General features: G+C 35.3%; 1 protein-coding gene across 6 annotated transcripts in view; it reads left to right on the top strand.

Annotated features, from left to right (window-relative positions):
• PDE1A (phosphodiesterase 1A) overlaps nucleotides 1-19624 on the top strand; it is a 356805-nt gene that overhangs the window by 257463 nt on the left and 79718 nt on the right. For all 6 annotated transcript variants that reach the window (XM_060105857.1, XM_060105860.1, XM_060105858.1 and 3 more), the window contains 4 exons: nucleotides 3021-3203; nucleotides 8381-8447; nucleotides 11390-11506; nucleotides 12350-12490. In XM_060105857.1, the coding sequence (XP_059961840.1) occupies nucleotides 3021-3203; nucleotides 8381-8447; nucleotides 11390-11506; nucleotides 12350-12490 (508 nt within the window). The remainder of the gene's footprint in view (nucleotides 1-3020; nucleotides 3204-8380; nucleotides 8448-11389; nucleotides 11507-12349; nucleotides 12491-19624) is intronic.

The following is a 19624-nucleotide window of genomic DNA, read 5'->3' as shown; positions in this document are numbered from 1 at the left end:
GCTGAAGCAAAATGAATAAGGTGGAAAATGTTAAAAGATAAAGGTAGAGACATAGCTTGTGGTGAGCTACATAGGACTGTATGAATTAGGCATTGACATGGTCTGACTTATACTTTAAAGGAGGCTGACACTGGCTGGAAATTCTGACAGCAGTAAATGTTGCAATCTTGAGTCTGAAAGTAGTCTGGAGGCAGGATTCCTTCTTTGGGGGAGCTCCGCCTTACCACTTAAGGCCTTTAATTGATTGGATCAGGCCCACTCACATTATGGAGGGTAGTCTGCTGTACTCAGTCTACTGATTTAAATGTTAATTACATCTAAAATATACCTTCACAGCAACATCTAGACAGGTGTTTGATCAGACAACTAAGCCTCATAACCTAGCCATGTGAACATATAAAATTAACCATCACAGAGGTATTTTTTGCTTTTTCAAGATTTCCTTTTTTAGTTATATAATAGAATATTTCATGCTTTTCTCTATGTACTCTCCTCCTTTATTTCTATATTCATTAATTAATCTACATCACTCTTTTTTCCCTGAAACTATATCTTATTTCATTTTCAATAAATGACATCATGCATCATGACTAAGGGATTGCCAGACTCCTGGGTACCACATCCCTATATGAACTCTCATTTCCATATGCTGATTTTGTCATATTTGATGATCTGTCAAGGATAATTTATGATTTTAGGACATATAGCCCTAAAGTCATCCACATCAGATTTGCAAAGGAGCAATTGGCAACCATTACTATGTGTCTGTCATTCTACTTAGAGTAGCTAATAAAACAAGACAGCAGTAGAATTCCTGGAGCATGGTGACATCACAGGATTACAGTACAGTGATTCCCATTCCATCTGTCCTGCTCTGTGGTTTTATTTGATCACTGCATAAGGAATAATAGAAATGGCATAAGCCCTGAAATTTTCAAACCATGTACTGTAGTGACTTGCTGTAATTGGCTAAGGAATCTAATTTTAAATGGTCAAAAGGAGAAAAAAAATATTTTGCCTTGAATTACGATGTCCATGTGTTAAGTATAAACTAAAGTCATCCAAACGTAAGAGCCAAATGAGAATTAAATATGATTTAGGGTAAGTATTAATATTTTTTGATATCTTTATTGGAGTATAATTGCTTTGCAATGCTGTGTTAGTTTCTGCTGTACAACAAACAAAGTGAATCAGCTATATGTATTCATATATCCCCATATCCCCTCCCTCTTGCTTCTCCCTCCCACCCTCCCTATCCTGCCCCTCTAGTTGGACACAAATCACTGAGCTGATCTCCCTGTGCTATGCAACAGCTTCCCACTAGCCATCATTTTACATTTGGTAGTGTATATATGTCATTGCTACTCTCTCACTTCGTCCCAGCTTCAATATTAACTTCCAACTATGTCTTTTTTATCTTCATATGTATACATATAATTTTATAACTCCAGCACTTAAGTTGTGTATATTTTTTCATAAGGCATTTCATAAATGCATTCACACTTATTTAATACTATGAAAAATAAATATTGGCAAATGACTGACATCAATATACTTATAAACAGTAGCATATAGAGGAAGTCATATTATCTTTTGAGTCTCTTTTTGGTAGTTTTTGCTCTCTGGAGATGATGTGTGACTTGTTATGAAGGCTGTAGCACTCGCTGTCATCTCTGGCTACCTTCCTTCCATTGGCTCATAATCCTTAGGCCTCACTCTGTGCAAAGAAATTTACTAGCACGAATGGAACCCAAAGGTCAAAGCTAAAGTGAGCCAAAAATAGCTCTGAGTTATTAAATTGGTGCACCAACAAGGAAAATACCTAGTCAGGCAAAGGGCAGAGCTGACCTGTATTCTTCCCGAAGGCAAAGCTCAATTGCTCTGTAAAGTCCCTTTTGTATTTTGTGGGGAGCCTTTCACACTATCTTTCCAGTTCAGACCTTTAGGAAGTTCTGGATCACTGGAGCTGCCCAGCCTTAATGCAGCTATTGTTACTGGTCAGTCCTGTCCACATCATCTACCTGGAGCTTATACTGGAGAGTGGCAGGGCAGTGCTTTCAGCTCCTCGTCACTTCCTCCTTACACAGCTGATTTCCTCAGCCAACAGTTCTAAGCCCATCAGATCTCCACCCTCAAGACATCATTTGCTTTAACTTTTCCACCTGACACTGGCTAAATCACCTAAAATTAGCTTTCAAAATAATCCACTTGTTTTCATCTTTCTTTTTCAAGTTATTATTTTCCTAAAATTTAGGGATACCCATCAAATAAAATAACACATGTGAATGACTTCTGTAAACTCCAAGGCCTTATTCAAATAGCATGTACTTTCTGTACTCAATATACACAAGCTTATTAAATATAAGACAACTTTTATAGCTTCGACTCCCCTTTTTCTTTCCACTCCAATTGCTTCCTTTAATAGACCTCTGTTTACGAACTCTCTTCCCTATCTTATATTAGTTTCATTCATTATTGGAATAATATATTATTATATATTAATATATTATAAAAATATTAATACAGTTGATATCTCCAGACTGATATCATTGTACTTAAATGTTTGGGAATGCTCAAATATTCAAGTCCATTAGTGTTTGCCCTCAGAAGATGACCAATTTGAGAAATTCAGAGATTTCAAAATGTTAACCCAATCTTTTTTTTTTTTTTTTTTTTTTTTTTTGCGGTACGCGGGCCTCTCACTGCCGTGGCCCCTCCCGTTGTGGAGCATAGGCTCCGGATGCACAGGCTCAGCGGCCATGGCTCACGGGCCCAGCCGCTCCGCGGCATGTGGGATCTTCCCGGACCGGGGCACGAACCTGTGTCCCCTGCATCGGCAGGCGGACTCTCAACCACTGCACCACCAGGGAAGCCCCAAACCCAATCATTTTTTAGGACAGTTCATATTAAAAGATGATCAGAGAGTGACTTGCTATACTTTAAATCCTATTGCCATGCTTGTTTTGTTATTAGTTTTTCTTCACTTTTTCCTAAAGTTTAACCACTATAAATTTTTGTAGAAGACTGCTGGATACTGATGATGAGCTCAGTGACATTCAGTCGGATTCGGTCCCATCGGAAGTCCGGGACTGGTTGGCTTCTACCTTTACACGGAAAATGGGGATGATGAAAAAGAAATCTGAGGAAAAACCAAGATTTCGGAGCATTGTGCATGCTGTTCAAGCTGGAATTTTTGTGGAAAGGTAAGTGAAGTTGTTGGTATCTCAAGACAAAATTTAAAAGGCAGCAAATATACTTACTATGTCAAAGTTATGAGAGTCCTGTATTTTATTTATTGAGGAAAACTGTAATCATAAGTATAACTGGAATGAACAGATTTAGGACTTTATGATGAATTTACCTATAACAAAAATATCTTGTCCTGGATTTATTATTTTCATTTATTTTTAAATTGACATAAAAACTAAAAGCAAAGACTTTTGAATGACCATTCTCCTCAAATGAACTTTTGTGAATAACTGTTTATAATACATTTATAAACACATTTATATGCTTTACACCTAATAATACATTTATATGCTTTACACCTAATTTTACCCAAATACAATGTAACACCCAATAAAATAAGTTCTATACTACATACCAAAATCAAGCAGGCCTTTTCTTGGCACTAAAAAGAAAAGACCATTCTCTTACCATTGTGGAAGAAAGCTCTCTCATGTCCACTTTCCTTGAAGAGCTTTTCAATCTTTCTGTCACTGAAGCATTTCTGTCACTTGCTGGCCCCTAGAAACACCAGAGTTTCTAAAGTGAAATACATGTTAATATGACCCAATTTTACATTCTTTAGCCTTTAAGAGCACAGCTTATTTTTCTGTCTGGAAACAAGCTGTTTCAGAACTAAAACTACAAAAAGGCTTGAAATAACATCTTATATCTGACAATGTTGAAAACTAGTGCTTAGAAATCCCTTGGATTAAAAAACAATTACATTACATTAAATTATACATAAAAAGTTATTTTAACATTTATGAAACAAATAAAATCAAGGAACAGAGAAATTTTTTATCAGTGTATCTAAAATTAAATTTAAGGGAGACCACATCATTTTTTATCTTCAGACATCTCTAGTCATTGCCTCTAATGAACTTTATAAACTTTCATTTTCTTCTGCTAACAGAACAATGAGAAGCACTCTTGGGTTTCTAAAAATCTAAATGACAATGCATTGCAAGAAGTATTCGAAGTGATTTAAAGATGTATGATAACCATAAGACATGAAGCATCTAGGATCTTGGTTTATGACTATATTACCCAAAATAACAACCACTCAGTGATTATTCAAATTATTTTGACTATTTCTTGACTATATCTAGTTGGCTTTGATAAAAGAACCCTCATAATAAGCATTATGAGCATAATAATTATGATGAGTTAGGTGAGATGACAACCCCCACCCACCCCTAGTGCATTAACTGCTCCCAGCTCTGCCAGGTGGGACCAGAAATATGAAACAGAGAGGTAGAGGGGGCTGGAGAGAAATAATTTTTGTAATTATGTTCTTATTTTTTAAAACAACTTAGGCAAGTGTATGACATTATTGATTTTCCTTAATATCAATTTGAAAACATCTAAATCATAGAAAGTCAGTGAGAGAGTCAGAGAAAAAAGAGCGCATGTTTGCTTTAATGAAAGAATGTATATTTTGTCTTTTTTGTTTAAGAAAATATTGCAGAACTTGGCAAACTGAAAAGAAATGTAAATTATAAAAGTAAACCAACTAAATTTCCATTCCCATTAAATAGAAAAATCAAGACAAATTCTGTGAAATATATTGACACGTTAAACTTTCAGTTTTTTTATATGCTACACAGAAATATCAAAATGTACTTAAGGTAACTAAATTAGCAAGCAGTCTTGAAGAAATCAATGTGCTAAAAACACATGGAAATGAAATTTTTAAATTACTTTTGAATCCCCATTAGTAAGTGTGTAAACAGAGTGAGATATGTTTATCTTGAATTTTCAAAAACAGTCATCTTCAATTTTGAAACTTAGAGAGTCTTTTTGAGTCTTCTCTCAAGCAGCCCCTCCCAAGAATTAATACCTCAGCAAGTCCAGGCAATTTGCTTACCCCGGTGTATCCTGAGCCTACTCACTTTGTCAACTCCACTCCTGCAACCCCAAACTAAGCCTTTGTCACCTGCCATCAGAAATATGACAATAGCTTTCAACTAGGCTCCCCTCTTCCTCACTTGCCCTCTCCAAACAAGTCATTCTGTAGTGATTTTTAAAATATTAGTTCCTGTCATTCTTAAGCTTAAAACCATCTGATTGTTTTTACCATTTCACTTGATATACCATTACACTTGGTATTAAAGGCAACTTCTGTATCATGGCTTTGCATGACTAGGCCCCCTTACCTTCTAGACTCATCTAATGCTACTTCACCCTTACCTGAATATCTATATACTAGTGTGATTTCAACTCCATGAATATCCCTAAACTCTTGCTTCCCTTGGGACCAGTAATCCTGATTTTCCCTCTATCAGAAATTATTTTCCCCACCCTTCACTCTGGCTAGCCCTTTCTATCTTTCCAGAGGCCTTTCCTGGTTACTCTGTATACTGTTCATCACTTTCTCTATCCCAACCAGTGGTTTACCTCATAGCATTTAGTGCTGTTTTTAATCATATATTATTTCTTATTTGTTGTCCCTCTTTGCCACTGAATTAACCTCATGAAAGCAGCACTTATATTTTTCTTATTCTTCACTGAATAGTCTCTTGCTTAGAACTGTGTCTGGCATAAGATAGAGGTTTTTTTTAAGTTTTTGAATTATATTTTGTAACTGTAGTAAAAACCTTCCAAAAATAACCTATCATATTTCCAGCTGGACTTTAACCACCTGTAGGAGAACAGGAAATCCATTATTCTTTTTCAGCAGCTTGTAATATAGTGACTATTTACTCAAGTGTGAGGCCACTGTATTAAGGTTTCTCCCACATTCATTTGATTCCAGAATGAGTACTCCTAATTTTCCATCCTAATTTTCTATTTCTAAATTTTCATCCTAATATGCTATTCCCAATTATAGGGTTAGAAAATGATAATGGAGAAGTTTCTCCTTCTCCTTGGATGAGTAATCTTCTTCCTTGTCTTTCTTTACATTCCATATAATGAGAATATACAGGGATATTCATTTCTCGACCTGCTCCAAGTCTAAGAAACATCAAAGTTCTCACTGAGTCCAAAGAGCCTTGAAGAACGTCAGAATTGGAGCCAATGGTATTGATGAGAACAGTAACACTGATAACGGCTTTCTTGTATCAAGTACTTATAATATTATGCTAGTCCTTTATATCATTTACTCTTCATAAAAAGCATGTAATTATCCTCATTTGACAGATGACTGACATTAAATAGCTTTCCAGAGGTCACACTAGTGATTGGCTAACCTGTGATCCAAAGCATGTGTGCTCTTTGCTCCATCATACTGCCTTTTGTGCCATGAAGTCACACTGATTTAGTTACTTAATTTTTAATGTTCCTTTTTTTTTCTTCTTCTTTTTTTTTGCGGTACTTGGGCCTCTCACTGTTGTGGCCTATCCTGTTGTGGAGCACAGGCTCCAGACGCGCAGGCTCAGTGGCCATGGCTCACGGGCCCAGCCGCTCCGCGGCATGTGGGATCTTCCTGGACCGGGGCATGAACCCGTATTCCCTGCATTGGCAGGCGGACTCTCAACCACTGCGCCACCAGGGAAGCCCCTCCTGACCTTTTTATTTCCTTGCCCATCATCCTTCCATTTCCCCCATACTTCCATTTTTTAGTAATGATTCAAAAAATAGATAGAAAAGACTATTTGTTTCCTAAAAAAAAAAAAAAAGGAACTAAATATCATTACTGACAGCAATTATTTCCTGGGCCTTTTGTAGTGTGATTAAATAGTTTCCTTGCCCTGCATTATTAGAATAATTATACCTATCTCAGTGGAGTAATTAACACAGGTATTTTTCTTATAAGAAATCTTCCAATTGAGATAGAGGATAAGGATACATTTTTATGATAACTGATTGCCACACCTAAAAATTATTTAACATCATTTAAGATAAACATAAAATGGGAACATGGAAATAAAGTAACAAGGTCTCTGTAATAAAATGGGAAGATACTTTATCAAGGAAGTCTAGTCTCTATGTAAGTAAATACAATATTTTAATTCTGAGCTTCCAAGAAGTGAAGATTAAAAAGGAAAACATGAAGAATTACTTGGCTTTTATTATCTTGAAAAAAATGATAGCTTTTACATAGAAACTGAGTAATATCTTAAGGATTTTTAATATAAGGTACATTGAATCAAAAGGTTAGTATTTCCCATAGTGGTTTTATAAAAGATGCAGAATATTTTCTTATGTTCTTATATTTCTTATATTGACCCCCAATATAAATTAAAGATATAATCATTAAATTATGGTTTTGTCCAGGCATCTTGGGAAGAGAGTTTACTGCAGTATAGTCTAGGAATGTAGCTTGCTTGTGGACTAACAATATAAAAATTAAGGGACATGATTAATAATCAGTTAAATTCTTTCTTCACAGGACTTTGTGGAGGAGCCATGTTTCTTTCGGTCCTGATTAGAAACCTATTGCTATTTCTACCCATTAGGGTATCATGTTGATTCTATTTTTGCATGAATCAATGGAGGAGTTTCTTATATTTGGTTTAAGTCATCTTGGTTGTCCATTGGAAGCTGGAAAACTCCAACAAATTACTGATTAATAAAAAATATTTTTGTTATTGATGCTATTATAAAAATAGAAACACCCTGTTCTTTCTGGATAATCTTTATTAAATAATATTAAATGACAATTTGAACAACCTTAAGCAATTTTTGTCAATATGTTTGCCTCCAATATTTTTAACTTAAAAAAAAAGGCTCTGTAATTTCTGATGATAGTGCATATTCCCTCCTATAATTTTTACTTTGTGGGAAAAAAAACCTATCAAGGAAACATTTCCATGACATTCAGCTGCCAGACTGAAAATTTTGGAACACAAATAGACACAAAACAAGACTACTGTGCTGTCATGCATGTGGTGGCATGCTAAAAGGTGTTGTTGCTGCCTGTGCAAAGGACAGTCTCTGTTTTTAATAAGATGACGTTTAGGGAAAGACCTCTTCACATAGAATCTAAAATCACACTGACTTTGTGGTTGTGATGCAAATGTACTATTTGCATCTGTCACATTGTAGATACTTAATAAGTGGTGACAATAGTTATCATTGCTGCCACAAAGGGAGACTGTAACATGATACAAGGTAAACAAATCAAAGGTAATTTTTTCTTTGTTCTTAAGAAATAGCTGAAAACTTTGAGTAACTGATTTTTACATATACACTTATTTTTCTTTTTCAGAATGTACAGAAAATCCTATCACATGGTTGGTTTGGTATATCCAGAAGCTGTCATAGTAACATTAAAGGTAAAAAAAAATGTTCAATTACTTTAGTATTTCAAATAGTCATTTTTTCTAATCTCCTTAAAAGGACTAGGAGAAAATGAGAATAGGTCTTTGCTGCAGCTTACATGTTGGAATGTAAAAAATATTTTAACCATTTACAAAATGTCATGTGTTTCAAGTCATGACTCATTGTAGATTTAAATGAGGATCAATTTACACTAACAAACTATATCAGTACATACATATACACACACACACATGTGTGTGATGTTTTCTTCTTCTTCATGCTTTATTTAGGTGGATCTTGAATTCAATTTTGAGATGGCACCAGCACTTGTCAGAATACACATATTTTGTTACTATATATTATGAAAGAGCTGAATGCTTTATAAATAAAAAGATATTTCAGTCAAATATGGTTAAAGGCAAAACTTATATGGAGTAAAATTGTTTAGAATTTTAGGTCCAAGAAAATATAAAAAGTAAGATAAAATTAAGAAAGGAAACAAAAAAGAAATTCACATCTTTTGTCTCTGTGGCTGCCCTAGTCTGAGGCCCAATTGCAGTATTATATGTGTTAGAAATAACTAGAGTTGAAAATCTGAAGTTGTGAAAGTTTTTGACTTGCTTGTTCCCATTGCATGTGTGTGTGTGTGCACGCGCACACTATTCCTAGACTTTATTACTAAAGAGGCATTTTGTAGGCTCATCATTCTACATTCCTTATTTCATTCCATCACTTAATTTGGGTAGGAAATTCAACTTTGTCTCCTCTAACAGTTTAATGGTGGTTTTCTTGTATTAACCACAAACTTAAAGAATACTAGCAACAGAATATCCTGGGTTATTTTATCTTTGATTTATTGAACTCCTTTCCTAGTTTAAATCTATATTGCTTTCTTTTGTTCTTTAATTTCCTTTAAAGCATCCCCTTTGCATTTGTTTTTTCTCTGCTGCATATTAGATTTTAATCTTATTCATTTAAAAATGTAGTTTGTTTTTCTTAGAAGCTTTTTTATATTCATGTTTCTAAAGTGATAATAGAGGCAAGTATATAACTGAAATGTCACATTATCAGATATTAATTACTCCTTGGCTCTTGAGAGATTTTGATTTCCTCATTATTTCCTGAACTGTGGGCAAGAAAATTACTTACTTTTATTTATTTTTCTTAGAAACCAGCCAACAGAGTATTCTGGTATGAGAGAATGTAAAAATTTTTCTAAAATGTAGTGTAGGGAAAACATGAACTAACAGGTTGAAGAGAATTATCACTAAGTTAAGAATGTTTTAATAATTCTAATTTCCTGAGATACATCCTTGTCTTGTTTGTTCTCAATCTGACAAAGTAAAAGGCAAGCATCTGCAGTAGTTTACAGATGTAAATCACCATTGTTGATAAAAAAAAATCCCCCAAAATGGAGAGCTAAGCTTTTACTCAGTGGGAAACCCCTACTGGGAACTGTAAATAGCAGCCTGTAACAGTCTGAACTAATTCTGTGTTAGCTTTGGAATTTGGTGAAATTTGTTGGTCTCCTTTGACCTTTATTGATTGTAAATGCCTTCTAACAGAACTTTGAGATATTTTTAAATTTACAAACTGATCAAGCAAGTATTTCGGGATCAAATTAGGGCCAAACGCAAGGGATTTAACAAAGGTACCCAAGGAAACCAAAAAATATTTCACTGGTGTTTTGAAATGATTAAAAACACGTTTGATGTTATTGTTACTATTTGTGGAAAGAAATAGTTTTAAGAGATGGTTTGGATACTTTTTATCAGATTTTCAGTTTAGTTTCAGCATATTACAGCATGTATTGTTGGCCTCTGTGAAATGTGTTAAATGAATGAAGTTCTAAACAGGGCCTGCTCAAATTCAAAATTAATGTATAGCTTTAAGGTTGTCCACTTACTGTTCAATACTAAACCTGTTGTGTGTATGCAAACACTAGACCTTCTTTGCTAATAATTTAGGATAATCATTAGAACTGATTCTGCTGTATTTCTGTAGATTTTTAAGTTTCAGTGATTTATTTACTACTGCAACTCAAGCTTTACCTTAATGTACTGATGTACTTAATACCTCCTTAACGTACTGATACCACTTGCTACAAGTCCATTTTGTGGACCCCTCTGCAAGTTTTTGTCCTGGAATTACCTGAATCAAAGTCGTGAGGTGGCTGGAGTAGTTGGATATACCTGCTCATTGCCCTCTTTTCCCACAGTTAGGGGGGACTTTCCTAGGGTATCTATTTCCCTACAGGCCTGGCCACTTCCCTGGGGAATTGCCTGAAATGCCAAAATTACTAACCTCCCCCTCAATCAAGAGACCCACTTCCTTTATCTTACAATCTGGCCCTGGTAGAAAGTAAAAATGAATCAGCCAAGGTTAGAGTGAGTAATAAGGTAGTAGTACTCTACTGAGAGAGAGAGCTCTGTCTCTCTACAGCATCTTCATCTTAAAAAAAAAAAAAAGACATAAAATTTCAAATCTTTAAACCAAATTAGTAACTTTTAAACGGTAGAATTTCAAGCAATGTAGCAGGTGGGTGTGTGGAAAAGGTAAATTGGGGCTATCTTCCCTCTCTCTCTCAATTACATCACCCACATAACCTGCAATTCCACCTTGAAATGAGGCCCACTCTGGGAAAATGATTTATGGCATGCATTTGGAGAGAGACTAAGAATATGGGCAGTGTTATAGAGTTATCAGGTTTGCTACATCATATTGGATAACCTTGGGGTTAAGGGGAAAATTTAAGCATTACTGACCTCACTTTTGTGGATCCATAGATACTAAGTGTCCCTGTCACATCAGACACTGGTAAAAATGAAGTTTGATGTGCTGAATTGAAATCTGACCTGCTGGATGTACAATGCCTGAGCTTTCCAAGAATTTTTTCATAGAAAGAAACAGAATCATATGATATTGCCAACTAAAATATTTACTTTTTTTCCTACAGGATGTTGATAAATGGTCTTTTGATGTATTTGCCTTGAATGAAGCAAGTGGAGAACATAGTCTGAAGTTTATGATTTATGAACTATTTACCAGATATGATCTTATCAACCGTTTCAAGGTCAGAAACATGGAACAAAAGTAAAATGCTCTGAGAATGAGTTATCTGAATAAGAATGAAAATGCAGAACATTGGGTCATTAATCAATCCATTTAAAAATGTTTCTGGGTTGTCAGATCACAGAACTAAGGGGACGAGTTCACCACTTGATATAGCCATTCTCTACAAATCACTGACATTTCTGTATATCCACTGGCGTATCATAAGGCCATGATAGACTCATTCCAACAAGATACAAACATCCCCCTGAATTATTCACAGAACACTCATGTAAAGATTGGAATCTATGTCTTAAAGAAATATGATTTTCCTAAAATGCAGAATGAACCATTATTGTCAGCTTTCCTTAAATTGAAATGAAAGGGTTTCTAATTAACTTCACTTAGAGCCATCTCAGCAACAGATTTGATTCAGATTTCTGGGCCTGTATCTATGGAATCGTGTTATTTTTAGAGTTAGAATTTACTGGGAGGTCATTTATTTTAACCCCCTTGAATTACCGATAGAAAAACTAGACTTCACCAGTTGTAATTAGAAAATTTTACCCCTTTAAGAAGTATCCTTCTTATCTGACTCTGAAAGATACGAAATTTAAAGATTGCTGTATGGGTAAGACTATTATTTCATCTATCTTAATTAAACACTTGGGGGTTATAATCCTTCTCAGCATTGAAAACTGACAGGTTAATGAAGTGTTTTTTCCGAACAATCCACATTTAACTTTAAGAAACTACTACCCACATCTGACTCACTAATGTATCCCATCCCAAACAACTTTGTGCTCATGTTGATTTAGTGCCACTCTTTTGGTCAAAATATAATCATAATTGTTACTTTCTGCAGATTCCTGTTTCTTGCCTAATTGCCTTTGCAGAAGCTTTAGAAGTTGGTTACAGCAAGTACAAAAATCCGTATCACAATTTGATTCATGCAGCTGATGTCACTCAAACCGTTCATTACATAATGCTTCATACAGGTATCATGGTAAGAAAGTCTTTGTAACTGAAGTTTGTTAGTTTGCAACATCAAATTCCATTCCCTTCTCACTGTCTCTTTAATACTCAAAAAAGTATTATAAATAATAATCTTCTGGATTTTTGAGGGTTAATGAGTTATTTATAATATTCATTTTTCAAAAAATATTTTAACTCAGTGAAAAAAGATCTCCAGAAGCAAATGAAAATAGACCGCAAATTTTTCAAAATTTGGACTGTGTAACATTTTTCATTTGTAAGTTCCTTTTCCCATAGGTATCAACCCCCAGAAAAGTGACCTAGAGAAAAAGTCTTTGGAATAAAAGTTAGTCGTAGTGCTCTCCCCTCCTTTCATCACCCAAGCTGACCTCAGTAGCTTTTTCTCTTTTACATGTTTGCATTGCTAATTACAATCAAATCCTAATAGGGATTTTTGGAAATTATTCATTTGGATTTTTCCGAATTCTTCTTCCTTCTCTTTGTATTTGAACGAATCAGTTGATGAGTGAATAAATGGTTCAGCAGTGCAAATCCTGGGACAAAAATGAGTAGATGTTAGGAAGTCTGGGACTGCCTAGAATTTCTATAGTGTCTTAGAGCATAGGATTACTTCCAAGGGATAAAAAGGGATGGGAAGTCCTTCCTTCTGAAGGTTCCAAACTGGGATGGGTTCAAAAGGGTATGAGCCATGTGAGATCCCCAGAATCTGAGTACATTTTTGATTCCTCATGTATCAACCTAGGCTGAAGCAGTACCATAAAATGCATATAAGTAGAATGGTCCACCAAACCCCATAATTTACATTGCCTACCTGTTTAGATTTCAAAAGTCGCATTCTCTTTATTGGTAAGTCTCATTGGCATTCAGATCTGTGTAACCAGTACTCCTCCATATCTCATCATTCTACCCCAGAGACTGTGTTCCTTACCTGGTCCCACACAAAGCCCTTAGGGCCACAGTATAGAGTCCTGAAGATCTTGAAAACTTGTAGCAGGTACATGATTCTCCAAGTTTATTGTATACAGATGATAATTGTATACATTTTCCCCCAGAATCCAGTGTGTGGTTTACTACACATAAGATCCCTTTGCTATGATTCATCCAAAGGTGTCAAATGTGATGAATGAAGAAATTATCTATTTTACTTCTCCATCTTTTTTGCCTCCAAAATGTTGCAGATCCATCAATGCCTTGGGCTCAGATTCCACTCCTGCCCCGTGTTCCAATTATCTGTTTTCTCCAAGACAAACTACTCTAAACTCAGTGGCTTAAAACAATAATTTATCATTGTTTCTCATGGGTGTCTGTAGTTAGAAGGGTCCCAACTAGAAGGTTCTCATTTGGGGTCTCTTGTGTGATTGTGACCAGCTAGCAAGTATGGTCAAAGACATCTGAGGACATCACTGGGCAAGACATCCACAGTGATTCACTCACATGGCTGGCAGTTCATAATGGCTAATAGCTGGGAGCTCAGCTGGGCTTTTAATGAAGAATTTTCTTCGAATATCACTACCAATTCAATAGAAATATGCATTATATTGGCAGGATCACTAAGTAATATAACCTGCTTTGGAGTTAATGCCTACTATGGGGAGGTAAAAATCTCAAAAACCTTCACTGATGCATGACTCTCCTGTGGCCTTCTAGAAGGCTGAATTATATGTGATGTTAACCTTATACCTTTGTTTTCTCTTTTTAAGATGTAAATGTGGGTGTCACCCAGTTAAGATATAAATGTGCCCATCGAGCCAAATCAAATGCAGTCATGGCTGAACTTGGTCCTTGGTTGAAGTTTACTCACCATTCATTCCAGGAGTCTGATTTGACATTTAAAGGGAGGAAGTAGAACTTAACAATAATAAGTAGAAACTCAAACTTTCAAAGATATAGCTTCGAAATATTGTAAGGTTTTTTAAAGTAGTATATGTAACTTTCTATCTGTTTCTCTTTCTAGCATGTGTGTGTGTGCACGCACACATACACACAAATTATTTTAAAGCTCTGTTGGTTTAATAAGTCTTCATTGTCAGAGCTGTTTCTTGAACTCTGTGTTTTCATTTGGTTCGATATACATGGCAATTAGTGTGAAAAACAAAGTGCCTCCTGACAGCTGCAGATGCTGTTAACGCTTGAAAAAGTTGCTTTAACATCTTCCTGGTTAGATTTGCTTTTCCTTTCCAAGGCCTTGGAATTAAATCTGATTGTGAGGTGGTTTTCATTTCAAGTGTTTGGCATTTCCTCTTCCCTGAATTCTGTGGCTTTGAAAAGTTAACTGAAAAGTGAAATATGTATGTGTTAGTCTGAAACAGAAACTGTACTAATTAAGTTTCCTCAGAACAAAATGGAGTGGAAAAGTAATGCCTACTTTGGTATAAAAAAAAAATCTCTGCTTTAATTATGAAGTACAACCAGAAGATATATGCCATTTCAGGCTGGTAGGAAACCAGGATTTTGTTTTGAAATACATTTTTGCTTAAGTACCACAAGTGTAAAGGGAACCAAATAAAAGACTCCTAGTTCAGCTTCAGAACCTCTATTCTGAAGGTGACATTGAACAGATGAGGGATGCTATATTGGTGGGTAAATAGAGAAATGCAAATCTACAATGTGCATTTACCCTCAGACTCGCAAGAAAGACTTGTTCCAGGATCTAACAAGCCATTCCAACTTCTCTGGAAGACTGGGGAAATCTGGCCCAGCCTGGCATGACTCTTAGAAAGTTAAAGTTGTTAGTAAAGATCACATAGTCACTTTTTGAGATATAAAACTTCACTCTACTTTAGCAGGTTTGGTTTAGAAACATTTCTAAATTTATTCATCCTTTACCAAGAAAAGTGTCGGTGGACTCTTTACTTATCCCTTAGTTTGGCCATTACAAAAATAGTCGGGTGGAAGACTGTCAGTGTTGTCCAGGATTGGGAGAATACATTTAAACTAATGAGAAATTTTATGATTGATGATGAAAGGAAAGGCACAATGAATTTTCAGTTTATTGACTATTTTGTCAAAACTATGCTACATTGCCAGCTTGAGAGTTTTTTGCAAGTTATTTTAATAGGCTTTTCTTTAGATTAAAAAGATGGTAGTAGGAGAGTATCAATTTTCATACATATGAATGTGCTGGTTCTTTGAAACAAAAAATAAAGCATTACAGAAATATTCATTTAACTGAAACCCCTAGGCTTTGATATGGAGAAGACAGGGTCACTTACTTTAGTGTTTTAGTCATCTCCTGCTGTTTCAAGATGGTCTTATCAGCATGACATTTATGGAGCACTCCAGTAGCAGCCCAGCACTGTCGGATGACTAGTGCAGCCTGTCACCTGCAAAACGTTCACAGGACCATTGCCTGAAAGGGATTGGGGTGAAGCCATTGTCCTTCAGTTTGTTAATGTCATATTGGGACACTCTCAGGCCGGGGAGTAGGCAGTGCAGAGAGGATGCCAGGACACCCTCTGTCTCCCTCTCTCTCCTTTTGTCACTTAATTTGTAGCCAGGTGTAGTGCCACAGTGATACGGGTGTGTGGTAGCTCAATCCATTTGCTAAAGAGCAAATGCTTCACCGAATGCTGCCAAGCCACTTCCAAATGTCTCTTTGAATATAAAATCATCTGAGGGCTTTGGCAAGGGAACACTTGTGCTTGAGGGCTCCTGGCACTGCGTTCCCTCTAATACTGAGAGTAGAAGAAACAGAGATAACTTGAAAACTATTCCTTTGGAACTTGTAGTCCACTGACTACACCCAGAAATAGCCCCTCACACTCTGAAATTACTTAATTTTTCTCCAATCTACAGAAATTCGCCACTATGTCTCTGTTCTGCAAACTACATGGAAATTCTGTTCTTGTAAATGGCTTCCAATACAACAGTGTTTGGAAGAGTGTGGGCTTTCAAGGCAAGCAAACACAGATTTAAAACCCTACTTCCCCACTTCCTAGCTCACTTGCTCTCCATATCTGTTCCCTTGTCACTAAAATGTGGTTAATAATACCAACTACCTTGTAGTACAACAGTGAGGTGTAATGATATCATATGTGTAATCCTAACCTAGTTCCTGAAACCTAATAGCTATTAGTAAAAATTATTCGTAATTTATATATTATATATTAACTTATGCGTATTATATGTTAATATTATTATAATATACTCGCTTTCCGTATTGAGTAAGTTATAGCAAAGTACCTCAGTCTATTCAAAGGGATAGAGAAAAAAAGGTCCAACCCTACCTATCATGTAAGCTAAAGGGGTTGTTAATTATGCCCTTTTAGACACACCAGGAGCTAATATGTCAATGTGATTTTCTGACCTAAAATTCTCCCAGGCCTATACATATACACATATACATTCTCTATCATACACACACACACACACACACATTAAATAATTCAGATATGAAAATTACATCCTAAGTCTTAAAGCTTTGTTAGCTTCTCTACCTATCAGTGTATTTAGTTAAATTATCTAGGAATTCTACTTTTGAAATCTTAGAAGAATGTATTCAGCATATTACCACCCTGGAATAATGAAAGCTATTGTCATCCATAGGAGGAAGGAATATTGTGATCTGTGGAAAGAACAGAAATTTTGGAATCAGATTTTAGTTTGAATTCCTGCTCTGCCACTTGAGAGCTATGTGACCTTTGACAGGTTGATTCAATTCTTTAGGATTCAGCTGTGTTATTTGCCAAATAAGATTTAAAACATTTACCTAGTAAATGGTAAATAGGGTGATTATAAAAATTAAATGAAACCATCTACCTAAAAAGTCCAGTTAATGTTAGTTCCTTCTCCTTTCTTTCCATCAACATTGTACATGCTATTAATGGCAGTCAATACCTCTCTCTGGTATAATTTGAGGACTGCGCATTTTACAGCAAGTCTACCTGAGCAATTCTTTAGGCAAAATGCAGTTTAGATGAAGCACAATGTCTACACTGCTCATGACTCTTCATTTTAACCTTTTATTTCTGCCTATTAAGAATCAGAAGAACTTAGGTTATGGACTGACCACTGTTCTAGTTGGGAAGAACGATATGATTCAGACTTATTCTCTCTGACTTGTCATCATGAGTCATTTACAAAATTCATGAATTTAAGCAACCATTTTCTGACTTAGAATTTTCATTCAACACCAGTGTAAAATGAATTGTCAACTAAGGACATAAAAATCAGCTCCCAATTCTGCTTTCACTAATATGAAATAGATGTATTTTTCAATTAAGTGTGAATGTTCAATGTTTCTCTCTTCCCAAACTAGTTTATAATGTAAACTTAATTGTTAAGACTATACTGTGGCAATAAGTAAGATGAATTGATGAAGGAAGTACTACTTATAGGAGGCAGAGATTAATGAGACTAAAAACAGGAAACATGTATAATCAATTTTGACAGGAAGATAATAATTTTAAATACTTATGAGATAATCTATAATTAAAACTCATCTCTTATTTCCTAATTTAATTATTTTACAATTGCAGCTTCATATTCTATATTATCTTAGTAGATATAGAATATTGCTTTTTAAAAATCACAGGTAAGTCTGTAAATCTTAAATATAACCAATAGGAAATACTTAAGAAAATAGGTGATTTTTTTTCTAATAACAATTTTCTGGCTATTAAAACAATGGATTTCTGGGGTTACAAAATCTGGTTTATCTTCAATTGCTATTCAGTTCATGGTGTTTAATTCCACAGTCTCAATGGGGACATTGGAGGCTCAGTCCCAGTTCAGCCTGTAATATAGGCCTTTAATGAGGTAATTTCCTTCCTTTTAATGACTCACAATTAAGTGCACCTATAAACACAGTGCAGCTAGTTATATCAACTCTCCTTAGTTTTAAAAATCATTTCTGCTTCAGTCATCCTACTGTGAGGCATTTATTCTTGAATTGCAATCACTAAAGATATGTTAACTCATTATTATTTTCCAGATTCAATACCTTAAACAATGTCTTTAAAGTAATAAGTTCAGTAAAATGCCATTTATTCTGTATTTTACTGTATATTAAGACTTGTAATAGGCACAGCACATACATCAACTTTAAATTTCTTTTAAAGTCCACAGGGGAATGATCACTAATTCTATTTTCATGGAAACTGTGCCTGAGAGGGTAAATAGCTTATTTGCCTGAGGATTAACAAAGGCTTAAAATCAGGATTCTCTGATTCCACGGTCTCTTTCCACTATTCCCTATTACCTCTTCTAAATGCAAAACTAGTGAAATTCAATTCAACAGACAAATGCCAAGTTCCTACTATGTGCCAAATACCATGATGGGTTATATGAAAGGAGCAAAGATGAATAAGACTGTGCCTTTAGCAATCATGAGACTCAACAGTGTCACCTCCACTGTTAGACTCATGGACCTACAGTGGCTTCCTGTTGCCTTTTATTCAAAATCTTAATTCATCACCTCTAATCAACGTAGCTTATCAATTCTTTCCCATACTCCACCTTCAATCTCACTTCACTTGACTCTCCAACACAATTGTACTATTAACAATTCAATTTCTGTACAGGCCTCTATGGTATCATTCCATATTTACTCTTTCTATTTAGAAGCTCTCTGTTCCCAATCTTGCATTTAGCTACCAATCTTTGTCCATCCTTCTTCCAAGATCCATTGCCACCAAACAGATGTCCTATCTGCCCTTCTATTCTGTGAGTTTTCATCAAGTATGCATGTACTTTATATTTTTTGCTGCTTTGTGCAAGGTCTTTGTTTCAAGTGTATGGCATAAAACCACTAAGAGCAAGTTCCACATCATTTTGGATCCTCTATTCTTACCATCAAGTACCACCTACTTACAGCGCTCTCCAATAGAACTTCCTGTGGTGATGGAAGTATTTTGTATCTGTACTGTTCTATAAGATAACCACTTGCCACTACTGAGCAGTTGAAATGTGGCTACTGCAACTGAAAAAGTGAACTTAATTTTACTTAATTTTATTTATTTTTAATTTAAATAGTCATATGTGATTATCATATTGAACAATGCATTTAAAGTGTTATGCAAAATGTGAGTAATGAATAAACTATCAAATTACCTAAATGGACTTATAACAGCAGAGAAATTTTATTAAAACCAACCGATTGATAACAACAACAACAACAAAATCAATGTATATGAAGCAGTGCTCT

Source organism: Mesoplodon densirostris, chromosome 8 (genome assembly GCF_025265405.1).
Source record: "Mesoplodon densirostris isolate mMesDen1 chromosome 8, mMesDen1 primary haplotype, whole genome shotgun sequence".
NCBI classification, from domain to species: domain Eukaryota; kingdom Metazoa; phylum Chordata; class Mammalia; order Artiodactyla; family Ziphiidae; genus Mesoplodon; species Mesoplodon densirostris.
Note: the sequence above shows the minus strand (reverse complement) of the source record. Positions and strands in the feature narration are given on the sequence as shown.